The following is a 17,152-nucleotide window of genomic DNA, read 5'->3' as shown; positions in this document are numbered from 1 at the left end:
GTTTTCATTAAAAAGAAATGACTAAATAATAATTATAGAATTGTTTCAATAAATAATAGTTGTGTTGTGATACATTCAACAGGTCAGCATTGCAGCATTAATGTAACATTCAGTATTGATTTTTTTCTGCACAGATATTCCTTACATTTTTTAAACATTCTAACTTATGGAAACACACACGTTTTTGTCATGGTAGATTCAAGCCAGGAAGGCTAAGGTTTTGAAATCATGAGGGTGTATCCTATTTTACTACTTGCTATGGGTTCTCCCTGCAGTTGCGGATATTTGAGTTTTGCACAATTGTTATAAACATCACTCCACAAATACCATGGCTAGAACCCTTCCCCCTGGACATGGTGCATGTGGATTTGTTTACAAACTAGCAAAGATCATTTCCAAAGAGCCATGTTGACCGACATAGTAATTATTACACAATGTAATACAAGCAGTAGGCTATTGCAAAATTGGCATAAAGCAATTTGTCGTTCTCCAGGTCAGGGGAGTGCCAATTGCAAGGCTGGTCCTCCGCAGAGGCTATGGCTGGTGCACGATTCTCCCTATTACATGTTAGTTTACCACCAAAGCGACTTCAAAGCTGTTATGTTAAGGTGAAAAACTTGCATAGGATGCCTTTAAAGTAAAATTTGGAATATTGAACTGAAGCTTACTTTCAAAAATTATATTGCAAATGAAATTGCAATCTCTGCCAGAAAAATCACAATATTTCCTCCAAATCGAGCAGCCCTAGTTTAAATATCATATGACATGCAACACGTGACATTCTGCAAAATGTCTAACCATACATTGTGTTGTTCAGCTTGCATCATGTCAGCACTGTACAGCGCCAGATAAAGTCGAACATTATGTTATTTGTCATTTGATTGGTGCTCTGGTCCAGAGTAACTTACAGTTAACTAATAACTACAGGGACTGGCAACTCAGGATTAACTATACCTTCAGAATTGGCACAGTGTTGTATCTCCTGGAATTGAACTCACAACCCTCTGGAGTTCCACTTGGAAGGCTTAACCACTAGACCTCCACTACTACCATCTTACAAGTCTCCCAAATACTTAAGTGCATAGATCCTATTTCATCCTTGAGGCAAACAAAACCAGTTCAGGAAAATCCAGTTCTCTCAGAGGTTTATTTAACATGGACATTTAGTGACCATGAAATCTTGGCTACTCGTGATTATAAACACATCCATAACCAAGAAACATAGATACAAAAACTAACTAAAACATCCATGACATAGTTGTAGACTCATTACTACCGGTACTGTCCCTTTTTAATCATATAGAGTTATCAGACATATAATTTAATGTAGTGAATGTAATGTTAAAACAATGTAGTCTGTAGTCTGCATTTATATTCAATATTTACATGCAGTCAGACAATAATATTTTACATTCAAAAGTCTAGCCTCTTCATAGTTAGTCTATAGATAGATAGATAGATACTTTATTGATCCCCAAGGGGAAATTCAAGAATATTATCTATATCTATATTAATGCCCATTCCAGGATAAAAAGGAAATTCAGAAATCAGATTGATTTAAAAGATGTTTATGTCTACTGCAGACAGTAGGGGTCCCCACAAACTCTATGCAAAGTGTCTCATAGATTATCTCTAAGGCAACTGTAAAAGCTCGTGTTGGGCATACAGTTTCTCTGTAATGTCGTACACTTCAGAAATGAGGGGCAGGGCATCCCCCAACATGGAAACTACTTGTTCCGATGTACCAACATTCATCACTTCAAAAAATGTTGGGCGTCCAGGGAGGGCACAGAATGCCATGCCAGCAGCTTTGCGGATGATCCAAGCATGATGCTGAGCTAGGGACTCATTGTAGGCCTCTGAGCACATCACAGAGGTCTTACCGTCCTCACTGCTGGTCCTCAGGCGTTCCAGAAAGAGCTCCAGCCAGCGGAGAGCGCGGTGCAGCCTTAGGAGGGTTCGGCAGCCGGACTCTGGGTATTTGTCACGTTTGGCGAGATCAACTAGTCCATTATCTAGCTCATATTTCACCATGGACTGGATAGTGCTATAATGTGTCCCATTCTCACCATTAAGGAATTTTGCAAGGATTTCAATTTTGTTGACAGCATCCTTGGAGATGAAGGAAAAAACACTTCCAAGACTATTCATGAACCTTCAGAAAAGAGTGAAATAGAGACAATGAGTTACTCAACAGAAATGAAAGTTTAGAGATAGTCTCTGTTCTACTAAATGACAATCCTGAGCGTAGTGTCCACCAACATAGATCATACAGATGTCACCATATATGATTCCCTGAATAAACGTAGAAACGTACGATGCACTAACGTGACTTGAATTTCTAACACCTGCTGCAGATGTTGATCAGCAAGTGAGTCAGATATAAAACTAGGTAACCTACCTAACGAGACCACGCCATCCTTCCACGTAATGTTCGATGTATACCTCCTTATTTTCTGAGAGGCATAAACTAAAAGTGTCCAGTACTTCCTTTAGGCTGAATTTCTGCTCTTCAACAGAGTTTGCCATCTCCTCGCGGTTCAGAACTGCTGATGTCAGAGACAATTTGAGAGGACAGTGTTTAGTAAATGTCTAGAGAATGAAGAGACATTTAAATTGAACGTCCCTGCTCAAATAATCAGATTTCTAGGGGAAAGTCAAGATGATTTTGATGCATTTCTAAGCAACCCTACAGGATGGCAAACACTGAACATACCGGAACGACCGGAACATACGGAATGGTTGGTTACTTCCGGCATCGCGTAGCAGCACTAGCCAATCAAACATTCTAATTTTATATCACATGTTCTCAGGGAAAACCTGACGCAAAACAGTCATCCAATGAAAGCCTTCCAACTGCTCCTGCGCACAGTGTGGTTGGGAAGTAAGGCAGTGTGCTGTTAAGCTGTTTGGGATAGCTTTGTTGCTATTATTAATAATTATTACATTTTGTATGCAAACCCGCTTTAGCAAATTATCACAACAGCTCAGTTGTTAGAAGACGCCTAAGCTGCTTGTTAACAGAAAAAAACATCGTATAAGAATGGGAGGTTTTCCCTTCCCAGCCACTAAGCTAACTAGCTAAAATCATGCATGTATGAGTCTGCAGAAGGCACATAGTTTGAACGTATTTGTTTATCCTTGTCTACACTGAAGACAGCGGGATGCCAGAAATAAAAGTAACACCGCTTGGTAAGAAATATGTTTCCAATACATGCACACCATGTGTTTGAATAAAACAAACAAACAATAAAAAATCTATTACGGTTAACCTGCTTCTTTTCGTTTTCAGGAGCTGGTCAGGATGTTGGTCGTAGTTGTATACTTGTCTCTATCGGGGGCAAAAACATCATGCTTGATTGTGGAATGCACATGGGCTACAACGATGACGTGAGTGATTTAAAGTAGTGACCATTCTGATTATACAGGCGCTAGTCACATAATTAGAATATCAAAAAGTTGATTTATGTCAGTAATTCCATTCAAAAAGTGAAACTTGTATATTATATTCATTCATTACACACAGACTGATATTTCAAATGTTTATTTCTTTTAATTGTGATGATTATAACTGACAACTAATGACAATCCTAAATTCAGTATCTCAGAAAATTTGAATATTACTTAAGACCAATACAAAAAAGGTATTTTAGAAATGTTGGCCAACTGAAAATGATGAACATGAAAAGTATGATGTGGCACTGCTCAGGTGTTATGAGAGCCCAGGTTGCTCTGATAGTGGCCTTCAGCTCTTCTGCATTGTTGGGTCTGGCATATCGCATCTTCCTCTTCACAATACCCCATAGATTTTCTATGGGGTTAAGGTCAGGCAAGTTTGCTGGCCAATTAAGAACAGGGATACCATGGTCCTTGAACCAGGTACTGGTAGCTTTGGCACTGTGGCAGGTGCCAAGTCCTGTTGGAAAATTAAATCTGCATCTCCATAAAGTTGGTCAGCAGCAGGAAGCATGAAGTGCTCTAAAACTTCCTGGTAGACGGCTGCGTTGACCCTGGACCTCAGAAAACACAGTGGACCAACACCAGCAGATGACATGGCACCCCAAACCATCACTGACTGTGGAAACTTTACACTGGACTTAAAGCAACATGGATTCTGTGCCTCTCCTCTCTTCCACCAGACTCTGGGACCTTGATTTCCAAAGGAAATGCAAAATTTGCTTTCATCAGAGAACATAACTTTGGACCACTCAGCAGCAGTCTAGTCCTTTTTGTCTTTAGCCCAGGCGAGACGCTTTTGACGCCGTCTCTTGTTCAAGAGTGGCTTGACACAAGGAATGCGACAGCTGAAACTCATGTCTTGCGTGGTGGTTCTTGAAGCACTGGCTCCAGCTGCAGTCCACTCTTTGTGAATCTCCCCCACATTTTTGAATGGGTTTTGTTTCACAATCCTCTCCAGGATGCGGTTATCCCTATTGCTTGTACACTTTTTTTCTACCACATCTTTTCCTTCGCTTCGCCTCTCTATTAATGGGCTTGGACACAGCTCTGTGAACAGCCAACCTCTTTAGCAATGACCGTTTGTGTCTTGCCCTCCTTGTGCAAGGTGTCAATGGTCGTCTTTTGGACAACTGTCATGTCAGCAGTCTTCCCCATGGTTGTGTAGACTACAGAACTAGACTGAGAGACCGTTTAAAGGCCTTTGCAGGTGTTTTGAATTAATTAGCTTATTAGAATGTGGCACCAGGTGTCTTCAATATTGAACCTTTTCACAATATTCTAATTTTCTGAGATACTGAATTTGGGGTTTTCATTAGTTGTCAGTTATAATCATTAAAATTAAAAGAAATAAACACTTGAAATATATCAGTCTGTGTGGAATGAATGTATACATTATACACATTTCACTTTTTGAACGGAATTACTGAAATAAATCAACTTTTACATGATATTCTAATTATATGACCAGCACCTGTATATGCACATTTCTGATATGCACAGATACATATTACTTTCTTCTTGTGCTACTTAACGGTGCAGCCAAAGTAAGATTTTTTTTTTTCATTTCCACAGAGACGTTTTCCAGATTTTTCCTACATAACTCAAAATGGGCGTTTGACAGAGTTCTTGGATTGTGTCATCATAAGGTTTGTTAACGTATTAGAGTGTCTCGTTTATGTTTTCATAGATGAGAACTATAATGAATACCACTCACAAAGATACCAACGTAACCCAGATATCTTATGTTCACATATATGTCTTGTTCTTGCTCACATTTTCTCTCTTCTCTCTCTATCCTACACACAAACTCTAAATTCATAAAGCCATTTTCACCTTGACCACTGTGGGGCTTTGCCATACATGAGTGAGATGGTGGGATATGACGGTCCAATTTACATGACTCACCCAACCAAGGCCATCTGTCCCATTCTACTGGAGGACTTCAGGAAGATCACAGTGGACAAGAAGGGGGAAACCAACTTTTTCACCTCTCAGATGATTAAAGATTGCATGAAGAAAGTTGTTCCAATTAATCTCCATCAAACAGTCCAGGTATCTTGTACTTTGGTGTGTTGTAGTGTAAGAAATAACCATAATTGTGTTGAATGTAAAACATTTTGAGTGGTTAAGTTCCAGTCTCTAAATAGATACTACTTAAAAGTGGAAGCAACATAAACTATTGAACTATTTTAGTATTGTATGAGATGTTGTGTGTTGATGAGAATGCTTTATGCAACACATTGAACATAATATTCTCTTTGTATTGCACAGGTGGATGATGAGCTGGAGATCAAGGCTTACTATGCAGGCCATGTGCTGGGGGCAGCCATGGTCCAGATCAAAGTGGGTGCTGAGTCAGTGGTGTACACGGTGGGTGCTGATGAAAATGGATGTGACTTATTATATAAAAAAAATAAAATCATGGAGGGTTTGTTCTGTTCTAATGTGAAAATGTCTGTCTTATTTCAGGGTGATTACAATATGACACCTGACAGGCATTTGGGGTAAGGCCCAATTAGAATTTTATAAATAATAAGTACATGATTTCCTCTACGTTAGCTGTATTCTTCCCTGCCCCTAATTATCATGTCTTTTCCAAAGTGCTGCCTGGATTGACAAGTGTCGTCCAGATATTCTGATCACAGAATCCACGTATGCCACCACCATCCGTGACTCAAAGCGCTGCAGAGAAAGGGACTTCTTGAAGAAAGTTCATGAGACAGTTGAGAGGGGAGGAAAGGTGACAAAAGAACAAAACCTACTGAAAATAAGAGAAACAGTACTTCTCTGTTCTGTAAAATGCCATAACCTTTTTTTTTAATTGTAGTCCTTTATACTAATTGAGTGTCTGTGTTGTCAGGTCCTTATCCCAGTGTTTGCTCTCGGAAGAGCCCAGGAGCTCTGTATTCTCTTGGAAACATTTTGGTAAGAGTGTACTGTGGACATCTCTCTCTCTCTCTCTCTCTCTCTCTCTCTCTCTCTCTCTCTCTCTCTCTCTGTGTGTTCTGGAGATGGGCAAGCTTTCTAAGCCAGAACTGTATTGCTTTATTGCCTTTGATTGATGATTCCTTGAAACAGTGTGCTGTGTTTGTTTCCAGGGAGAGGATGAACCTCAAGGCTCCCATCTACTTTTCAACTGGCCTAACAGAGAAGGCAAACCATTACTACAAGCTCTTCATCACGTGGACCAATCAAAAGATCCGCAAAACCTTTGTACAAAGAAACATGTTTGAATTCAAACATATAAAGGCTTTCGATCGTACCTATGCAGACAATCCTGGACCAATGGTAGGCACATGATTAACCTTTTATTTGATTTTTTAATTGATTTCAGATAAATTGTCAGTTCCTTATTAGTAGAGGTGAATATGTAGCATGAACTCAAATGTCATAGCTATAGAATATGTGTCATATAAACTTATTTTCCAGGTGGTGTTTGCTACCCCAGGAATGTTGCATGCTGGTCAGTCTCTACAGATATTTAAGAAGTGGGCTGGCAATGAAAAGAATATGGTGAGTCATTTTAGTAACTGTAACATTTCTGTAACAATTAAGACTTACTGTATCTCAGAGGGAATATAATTACTTTTACTTTTTTAACAACTCTACCTAGGTCATCATGCCTGGCTATTGTGTCCAAGGAACTATTGGTCACAAGATTCTGAATGGCCAGAAAAAGTTGGAGATTGAAGGAAGAGCTACGGTAAGCAGTGGTAGCGTTCTGCGTCATACCAATATTATGATTTCATCTGGCAGAAACTGGCCTGTAAAGATGTCAAATTTGGTATAACAAGTCAAATGTGGGACATATGGGAAGAATTGCGTAAAAAAAACAATTCCACACTGGATACAGTCTTGTGACTTAATAATGTAAAACTTAAATTAATTTAAATTAAAAATTGAATTGTTAATTTTTTTTCAGAAAAAAAATATTCAGTTCCTTACTATTAAAAGACTGAATTAAACAAAGCACATTCCAATTGTAATCTCTTTGGCGGCCTCTCGTGGTCATAACTAGTCCTTACAGAATAGTAAATAATTTTTTAAAAGGGGTTGCTTGAGTTGACCCAGAATGACCCAAGTGCTTCCTCTCCCCTGATGCCCAGCTGGAGGTGAAACTGCAGGTGGAGTACATGTCATTCAGCGCCCATGCGGACGCTAAGGGCATCATGCAGCTGATCCGCATGGCAGAGCCCCGCAACATACTCCTGGTGCACGGAGAGGCCAAGAAGATGGAGTTCCTCAAAGACAAGATTGAACAGGAATTCAGTGAGTTCATGTCAGGCGACCCCATTCACAAAGATTGCTAATATGTGTGTGATTTGTAGTAAGAATACTTTTTGTGTTGTTATTTGTTGTTAACTGTACATCTGAAATAACTTTTTGTAGCTTAGATAATTGAAGAATCGACTTCCTCATGGATTCCTACATGTCAGTTGCAGTTATGCACTATTTTTACTGAATTATTTCACAACTCCTCCCATCGCTTCACGCCTCCTTTGCTTCTGCTTTTTGCAGACGTCAGCTGTTTCATGCCAGCTAATGGGGAGACCACCACTGTGGAGACCAACCCCAGTGTCCCAGTGGACATCTCTCTTAACCTGCTCAAGAGGGAGATGGCCCTCGGAGGTAGGACACCCACCCAGCCTAGTTTACACTGTCTGACGGAGGTGCAGTAGTCTGTTAAGCAAGAGTGACAAGTGAATGAAGCTTAAAACAAATCTGTGGCTCTTGCAAATAGGACAGTGGTCCACAAAATGGAAAATGTCATTTTATTTCAAAGCGGTCTTAGACACTAGCAAGGTCCCTTTGTCGTCTTTTACCTTTTGAAATAAATTATTCTGCCTGCAAGATCAGTTAATATAATACAGAGCTACTGTGTAGTCAAAGCAAAATGTCCAGCTCACCACCATATTACACTATACTGTCTGAAATCTGTAGTTCATCTGTATCCAGCACATGGGTGACTTGGCTCATTTATTCTGTTGGTCATTTTCTCACGAGTGTCATAGATTTCATATTTGTGAAATTTCTCAGGACCTTTGCCAGATCCTAAAAAGCCTCGCACCATGCATGGAACCCTTATCATGAAAGATAATGTAAGAATTTATCATTTTTTTTATCTTGGGTTAAGATTTTATGAAGATACAATGAATTTTTATTAAATCTTGGATTAAGATGTATTGTAAAATGTGTGGTCACTGGTATTGGAACACAACATTGAAACTCATTAGCTTGTAAACTTTGGAGCTTACTGTGTGTGTGTTTGTGTGTGTGTGGTGTGTGTGAAGAGCTTGAGGCTGGTATCTCCAGATCAGGCCCTGAAAGAGCTAGGGCTGAGTGAGCACCAGTTGCGGTTCACGTGTCGCGTGCAGCTCCAGGATCCCCATAGCGACGCAGACACCCTCACCCGCATCTACACACACTTAAAGAGGTCAGGAAAGTCCTATGTCCGCCACATCATTTGCCTATTAGGGCACTGCTACGCCATCTCAGAGCTCAGAGTAAACATTCAACTCTGGGTGACTCTATGAGCTTCATTAAGCTTTGTTAAATTTTCCAGTTCCCATCTTGGTCTTGTAGCTCAGTGTCCAACTCCTCCCTTGCAGTGTGCTGAAAGCCTACACCATCCAACACCTCCCAGATGGAACGGTCATGGTGGAGTCCATTGTCATCAAAGTGTCCTCCACTGCTGAGGAGCCCAACATCAAGGTCATCCTGCTCTCCTGGAGCTACCAGGTACTTGCACACCAAATATGTTATTAACGTTTCAGCCGAGAGGTTTTGGTGTTGTCAAATCAGGGGTTGTCAACCAGCCCACCTGTGGTCCTTGAAGGCATTGTAGATGGCCCCTGACCATGCATTCAATAACATTGTTTCGCTATGGGAATGACTAATGTACCTCACATCCCACAACAGTGGTCTTCAGGTTGCTTCTTAGTCATAATTATGGTCCCAGGGTCACAGTCAGTTAAAGACCCCTGTTCTAAGCAAATACCCTTTATATAAGCCAATTACCAGCATCAATACAAAATACAAGAGCATAAACTAGAGTCCCCTGATCTTCAGCAATGATAAGTATTGCCCTGGAAAGTGTTTGCATGTAAGTGGAACAAGCATGAGCACGGTAGCGTTCTGCTCAGCACAGAATACCTGAACCCCCTGGGCTGCCACCATGGTGTGCTCTCTAAACCACAACTCTAGACTCTAGAGATGATGCATAGCATCACTCTCACCTCGCCCCTTTTAGAAATGGAAGGGTTTATTTTGAAGCTGCCGGCCCACACAGGAAAGTGTGTGAGATGTAACCGCTATTGCTACCACCCCAGATAAGCTTGTATTTGACAAACAACAGTTTTTTTAAGATTTGTCATAGTTCTAATGTGTAATCATTGCATTTAGGATGAAGAACTGGGCAGTTTTTTGTCAACCCTACTGAAGAAAGGACTTCCTGCTGGACTGTGAACACATTTCTTGACTATTTTTCTGCTGTTTGTAGACTTTTGTAGGATGGACAGATTAAATACTTTTATACTGAAAAAAGAAGAGTGATTTTTGTCTCTATCTTTAACCCAACATCATGCAATGTGTAGCCCTACATAAATAGCAAGTAGTATTACAGCCATTACACTCAACATTATTTCTCAGGGTGTCGGTATCTATATTAGTCCAGTCCTTCATGAAGATTCAGAGTTTATTTGTGCAATGCAAAGCTGTTTCAGACAGCTGAGGTCTTGTCAGACTAGTTTGAACAGGATATTATTCAGAGGGGCCTGTGCCATGGCACAAGTCTTCTCACGACTTACTGATCTCTTTCTCAAAGGCATATGCCTGTCTCATGATATAATAGAGAGGCTTTAACCCAGCATTAGGAGACCTAGGAAAAATACCCAGTTTCTCTATTTGTGTAAAACAACTTAATTGTTAAGGTTTGAAAACATCATACTTCTGTTTTGTTCAGAACAGAAACGTGAAGCTGTTTTAACTAGTGGTTTATTTCAGCCATCCATCCATTATACACATCAATTGATGCAGTGAACAATTAATGTTATTGTGTATATTTTGACACTTTGACACACAGTTCCTTTATCATGGCACTGATTTGAAACAGTCTGTGCTATAGTTCCACATTTCTTGGTCAAGCAGGTGCCATTAAACCTCATTTCCGTTATAAAGTACACAATTTCAGACTCTATTTATATCAGCGTGTTGACAGGACACAGTCTGCTCCAGAGTAAAAGACAGACACAACAGAGAGACATAAGTAAACTTGGAACAGTACTGTACAGACAGAGACATTTTGTTTCTACTACCTACACTGAAAAATGCCCCTTTTTCTGACCATTAATCTTTCACTGTTTTTCTGCTATGAGTCAGACATGAACCCACAGTGGTCCAAGTCTTCTTAACTAGGTTCTTGAACTACCTGACTTTTAAACTTGTCCCAACAATTAGACAAGCGTCTAAGCGGCCGGACACCAAGAGAAAGTGGTCAGGCTCAGAAGTCCGAGCCTATGTAGTAGACCCCACGGGTCCTCCTGGGCTGCAGCCACCTCAGTCTGGGCATGCTCCACTTGCAGTGGTTGGTGCTGAAGTAGTAGAGCAGTGGGTCCAGACAGCTGTTGAGGCTGACCAGTGCCATGGTGACGCGGCGGGCCTTGTAGATGGCGTCCGCCAAGGCACAGTTCTGAATGTAATGCATGCGCCGCAGCAGGTGTAGGAGGTGGACCATGTGGTAGGGCAGGAAGCACAGCAGCGTAATGGCCAGGATGGCGTAGATGATGCGGCGCGCCTTGCCCGCCGTGCTCGTCCGAATGTGGGTGATGCGGCGGGCCACCAGCGGGTAGCACACCGAGATGACCACCGAGGGCAGCAGCGAGCCGAACACCAGGCAGAAGGTGCTGTAGGCGCCGAGGCGCTTGTCCCACTCCTCCTGGCTGAAGCTCTCGAAGCACCGGTCCTCCTGGCTCTCCGGAAAGCCGGCCAGGACGAAGGCCAGCGTGGTGACCGCGTACACCAGCCAAACGGCGGCGCTCACCGCCATGGTGCAGCGGGTGTTCCGCAGGCGCAGGTAGACGAGCGGGTGCACGGTGGCCACGTAGCGGTCAACGCAGATGCAGGTCATGAAGACGAGGCTGGCGTAGATGTTGGCGTGGAAGACGATGCCGCTGAGGACACAAGTGGGTTTGCCCATTTTCCAGACGTTATGCTGCCAGTGGTAGTGGATGCGGAAGGGCAGAGTGCACAGGAACGCCGTGTCGGCCACGGCCAGGTTGATGATGAAGACGTCCGAGGCCGTCCTCTGCTTCCTCTTAAAGAAGAAAAACCACAGAGCCCCAAGGTTGCCTGGCAGGCCTAGGACCATCACCAAGCAGTAGACAACAGGGAAGAGGTAGAACTGGAAGTCTGCTTTGGAGTCACAGTCCAAGCCTGAGTTGTGTGTCTGGTTCATGATCGTTGATGAGTACAACTGCACTGTGTATAGACGCTGCGCTTCTGGAGTTATGATCTTCATGGTGATTCAGCTGAAGAAACAAATGGGTTGGTGTGTCAGTACTAGTACTATTCACAGAGACATAGCAGTTGGAATTTTAATCTTTAAAACATTAAAAAATGTACACACTACAACGTCAACATTTCTTCCTATACGGTTTCTCAGTTAGAGAAGACTCAACTTCAAATTTGGTACAGAAAACCAGACAGATGTCATAGATATAACCTTCCACCAGAATCGTTTAAACTCTATTTCAGTGTGAAAGAATAACTAGGTTGTGAAAGCATAACAGAGAAGTGTAAGGAAGCTCTAACCTGAACATGACCATCGATCAGATATTACAGCCATATACCACAGGAAAAATACAAGTCTTTTGTCACCTAAAGTAAACAGAAATGTATACTTACTGTTCTGTCTGGGCTGTTTCTTAGAACTGAGTCCTTAAAACAGGAGGCCAACTTTGTCTCTTACTTTCCATCCACCTGCCTCACTGCAAGCGTGTTTGTCACTGAGTAGGAAACAGTCACACTCGCTGTGGTTAGCTACAGTAAGGGGGTAGGGGGTGGTGGTGGGGGTGTGTGGAGAAAACACAAGTGGTTTTATCTACGTATGTCAATCTGTTTTTAACACTTTATCAACACCTTATCATGCTGCTGAAAACCACTTCCATGTTTAGTTTATGTTATGTTACCTGTGAATTAAATGCAATAGTATTGTAGAAACACATATCAATCGGTGTAAATTAAATGGAAAGTTCTTTTTTAATGTGTGAGGTGAAATGTCATTCAGGTAACACTTAGGTAACACTATGAAATAATACAATTTCATGGAAATGCTTCCATAACTGAAACCATGACAAAATCACATGCTTCATGTGACATTTTTGGACAGCCTGTTTTCATTTTCTAATCAGTTGACTCAGTGATTGGCATATTGTTTATCTTCAATGTATTAACATTAGCCACACTCAAGAAGTCTAAAAATCCTAAAATAATGTTATCCACACAGAGGATGACCTATCTGACCTTTGGCCTGAGTATCAAGGCCAACACTGAGAGATTTATAGGTCTAGGACAGAGTGGCAAAGATGGCAAACAAAGAAATGAACAGGAAAGCCCCTTCTCACTCTCACTCAAATCCCATGTTGTAACACTAGAGGGCACTGGAAACATAAATAATAAAAGAAAGTCCTTTCTGTTAGATCTGGTACAGCAGAGAATTCACAGACTTTCTTGTGATTCAAGACAATAATACAGAGAATAAAGCGATAAAAGACCAGTTTTTGAAACCGTTAAGTATTCCAAATTGTTGTTGAGTTATCACTGGGACAGGCAAACAGGATTCCACGGAATACTGGATTATGTTGTAGTATTTATGATGTTTTGGATGTGTATTCCTCTACAGCGTATAGTACAAAAGCTGATTTGCATATCATTTGTCAGTGCCAAGATGGTCTGAATTTGTAAACAGTGTACATATTTCCCATCACTCCTGTATCTCTGCCTCTCTGGATCAACCTGCCTTCATCTCTTCCCTCCATCTGAACATGACCCCATCAGTGACAGTCTGACATTTCAGCCTGTTTAAAGTCATTGCATTTGAACTCAAAGTCCACTGGAATTCCCCTGTCATTCCAACAAGTTGCTAGCTGTTCTGGCTGGGGACTGGGGGGGGGGGCATGCAGTCATCTCACATCCTTATTTCTCCGAGCGCATCACACAGGCTCAGGCAGTGTCTCAGATCAGTGTGTCTCAGTCACATGTCACAGTGAGTTAGCATGATAATGATATTATAATGATAATGATGAATAGTTGTCATTATACCTACACAATGGTAGGAGGCACCACATTTTGCTGTTCCCTGTCATTGTCCAGATGAAAAAGATGAAATCATTCTTTAAAAAGGCATTCATATTGGTTCATTCATTCACATATTTATTTCAGTTTTTTAGCGACTAATATACATTACTGCTTAATTTTTGGAGACTGTCCCATATTTATGTGCAGATTATCTAAATGCTGGACAGATTTGAGCTTTTTGAGTAAATCACATTTATGTCCAAATTTAGAATGTATTGAACTGACTGCCAGTGCCCCTTTCGTCCCAGATGTCTTTGCCTAAGGAGATTTAACATCTCTGTTGATGTACACAGGATTATCCCACATTTTCAATACACACTGTACAGTAAGTGTATTACTGCTGTGTAAATAGAAGGAGAGAGGGGAGCCAATGAGGGTCTGATTGACTGCTTATATAGAGGGTAATAAAACATGCCTGCTAGAATACTGCATTCCCTTGTTTCTCACTGTTTTTACAAACTATGGGTTTTCATTTTGCATCATGTATGTATGCATCTGCTGCCTTAACTTTGCCCCATGAATCGTTACAGATCAGTTTTGCAGGCTGAACAATGTACAGTATAAATACTGTCACAATAATGCTACCAGTATTGGTATCAGCTAAAATACACCATAAATGATTAATAAGAAATGAGGTTTGGAAATATAAAATTGCACTAAATTTTTATTTTGAAGATCTCAGCTCAAGGGGGTGTACAACAGCATACCTTCCACTCTCCATTATGTCCAGTCAAATTTAGTGTGATGTTTTTATGTATTGAATCCATTTGCCCCATATTTATCCAAGCTGATGTAATGGGACCATATGTAATATTAACACAGGTTTATGGCAAAAGGTCCTGGCAGGCAGACGTAATAGAGGTGCCATGAGGTATTTGACATGACAGCCTAGGAGTGAACTGAAGCAGTAACTCCTAATGTGTTGTTACAGGGAGCCAGGAAGCTTTACCAGCATGCCTTTCCTCAGGGGGGTGGGGTGAGGGTATTGACCCTGTCCCGTCAGTCTTCCATCACAAGCCAGCAGTAATGTGGGTGAATATTGACCAGCACAATTCAGTGTGAGGTGTGTTTAGACCATGTAGAATATCATTAGAGAACTGGAGCTGTGTTTAGACCATGTAGAATATCATTAGAGAACTGGAGCTGTGTTTAGACCATGAATATCATTAGAGAACTGGGGGTGTGTTTACGTACACCATGTAGAACAGGGGTTTTCATCCAGTGGTCCGCGGCTTAGTCAGAATGGTGGTCCCTGGTTCATAATCAGCTGAAAACTCCTGATGTAGAATATCATCCGAGAACTGGAGGTGTGTTCAGTTCCTACACATTTCTATAGTCTGACAGGGTTGTCTTTGTAATGCAAGCATGCCATTTTCTAAAAAGTATATGACGTTTATTAGTGCTGTGCAGATTTCTGGTCAGGGATTTGACCCATACAATAAACAGGAGCAGATGGTCTCTCCTCCCCCTCACCGCCTGGTAGTCCAATACAGGGTGACTCGCTGGAAATCTCTGGAGGTTAAATAAATTCTTGGTCTCTGAAGACTTGGTGGAAAATCCACTTGTGATGGACTATGCTGAAGCCTCTCCCTTTCCTCAGCACCTTGTGGTCCATTCACCCCATTTCCTCTCTGCTGTGCCATCACCTAGCAACACCGCTCTAGCATCTCTCTGTCTCCCCGTCTCCCCAAGCTGGAATAGACACGACGCTGCTCCAGCTCTCCTAAGAGACACGAAGCTTTATGCGACGGCCATGCACACCTGTGAATCTGAGTGACCAGGTCCAAATGCTTGGGTCAGGGAGATTAAGCAGCGTGAAAAAGCTGCATGGGAACTGATGAGAAGCATTTAGGAAGAGGGTGAGCAGTGTGAACAGGCCTTCTCATTCACACATAGCAGTGAGCTGTTCACACAGCTGTGAAAAATGTTACAATAGTTTATCTATGGAAGCATAGCTAATGCACAACATTTTAAGACATCACGTATGTCTATGTAGACAGATTGAGGATCCGTGAGAGGGGAGGAGAAAGATTCAACTAAGTATTACTGTCATCGTAGACACTGAGATTGATTTGGAAGAAAAAAAATAATATGCAAATATGAATCTATGGGCATTGTGTATTGTCTCTATGTTAAAGAACACTAAGTTGATGGTGTACATTACAATAAATGCCCATATGTTTCACCTTTACATTTTTCACTTCAACACTGAGACTGAGGGAAAGTGAGAGGCTATTTGAGAGGCTCAGGCTACTTGATCGTGAAGCCCAGTAGCACCACGTAGCACAACGTAGGAGGGATTTATTTCCCTAAATTTCCTCTTTTTTTAATCTATCTATATTAGCTTTTTGTTTGGACCCTCTGAATCATTAAACCAATAGTACTTGTAACATCAGAAATGCACTTTAATACTTCTGCATTATCTCCAAATGATCTGAATTTGACCTTGATGCCACTAAGTGACTTGTGACTGCAGTATGTTGCCATGCTGGCCATTTCCACAACATGTGTTCAGAACGACAGCCTTCATATCGCTCCTCTCTTTGAAGTTGCTCAGTTGAATCCTAAACAGATTAGGCTTATACTAACACGATTAACATGCAATGGTGCCAAGGTCAAAACTGTTTAATGACTATCAACAGCGCCCACAGTGTGCTGGCCTGCTTTGCCTGGTTAACAGTCATTACTGCACAAGTTCTCTCTTTGAGCCTTGAGAGATGGATAAGTGTTTTATGCTCTGTTTCAGCTCTGTTTGAGGGGTAACAAACAGAATTAGTGGATATGACTGAATGATTTGGCTTGGGTCATCCCAGGCTTGGCATTCCAAGCCCAAATGCCAACATGTTTTTGATTTTCGTTTCTTTTTTAGGATTTCAATCATTCAGCAGTGTCTCTTGGCAGTTAGACATTATTGGGACATAATGTGCAGCTTACCCCCTTTCAGACAGGCAACCAGACAAAAATGCCAACATTCAGTAATTTCACAGTGGTGCATCTTAGAGTGGAAATGTCCATTGAATAATTTCAGCAGGCACCGTCACGGGCATGTTGGGCTTTTAAGAGAAACTCATCACTTATTCACAGTCTGTTTCAAATTCCATCTTCAAAGGCAGAGAGCGTCTCTGGGTGTCACTAAGGGATCACAGAGGTCAACGGGTGTTTGTGTTTTTTCATGGAGCTGCTGGTGGTAAATGCACTGCGGAAAGCATTCACACACTCTGAGTCCTGAGAGATGTCCGACTCTGACTAGATGCCACCAGACACTGGCCCTGGAGAGACGCAGCAGCAGCATTCACAGAAGATGGGAGCAGATCAGATTTCATTTAACATGCTTCTCTGT

General features: G+C 41.5%; 3 protein-coding genes across 3 annotated transcripts; 1 reads left to right on the top strand and 2 right to left on the bottom strand.

Moving 5' to 3' along the window:
- Positions 1-1,123: 1,123 nt before the first annotated feature.
- Positions 1,124-2,724, bottom strand: cptp (ceramide-1-phosphate transfer protein). Its single transcript, XM_076275940.1, has 2 exons — positions 2,402-2,724; positions 1,124-2,155 (listed from the first exon to the last, which is right to left on the bottom strand). The coding sequence occupies exons 1-2, from the start codon at positions 2,527-2,529 to the stop codon at positions 1,633-1,635; spliced, it is 651 nt and encodes a 216-aa protein (XP_076132055.1). The 5' UTR covers positions 2,530-2,724; the 3' UTR covers positions 1,124-1,632.
- Positions 2,725-2,879: 155 nt separating this feature from the next.
- ints11 (integrator complex subunit 11) lies at positions 2,880-9,996 on the top strand. The gene is made up of 17 exons (XM_076276671.1): positions 2,880-3,192; positions 3,293-3,390; positions 5,032-5,105; positions 5,283-5,511; positions 5,731-5,829; positions 5,929-5,963; positions 6,061-6,199; positions 6,320-6,384; positions 6,558-6,747; positions 6,889-6,972; positions 7,073-7,162; positions 7,566-7,728; positions 7,978-8,088; positions 8,497-8,558; positions 8,751-8,893; positions 9,069-9,198; positions 9,862-9,996. Exons 1-17 carry the CDS (start codon positions 3,165-3,167, stop codon positions 9,922-9,924), a joined length of 1,803 nt encoding a protein of 600 aa, XP_076132786.1. The 5' UTR covers positions 2,880-3,164; the 3' UTR covers positions 9,925-9,996.
- Positions 9,997-10,435: 439 nt separating this feature from the next.
- Positions 10,436-12,448, bottom strand: LOC143114335 (lysophosphatidic acid receptor 6). The gene is made up of 2 exons (XM_076275870.1): positions 12,361-12,448; positions 10,436-11,984 (listed from the first exon to the last, which is right to left on the bottom strand). Exon 2 carries the CDS (start codon positions 11,972-11,974, stop codon positions 10,958-10,960), a length of 1,017 nt encoding a protein of 338 aa, XP_076131985.1. The 5' UTR covers positions 11,975-11,984; positions 12,361-12,448; the 3' UTR covers positions 10,436-10,957.
- Positions 12,449-17,152: the final 4,704 nt, after the last annotated feature.

This window comes from Alosa pseudoharengus, unplaced genomic scaffold (assembly GCF_046254945.1).
Source record: "Alosa pseudoharengus isolate Yale_2024_CS ecotype anadromous, Long Island Sound unplaced genomic scaffold, YU_APseudo_1.1 YU_APseudo_1.1_scf_9, whole genome shotgun sequence".
Lineage (NCBI taxonomy): Eukaryota > Metazoa > Chordata > Actinopteri > Clupeiformes > Clupeidae > Alosa > Alosa pseudoharengus.
Note: the sequence above shows the minus strand (reverse complement) of the source record. Positions and strands in the feature narration are given on the sequence as shown.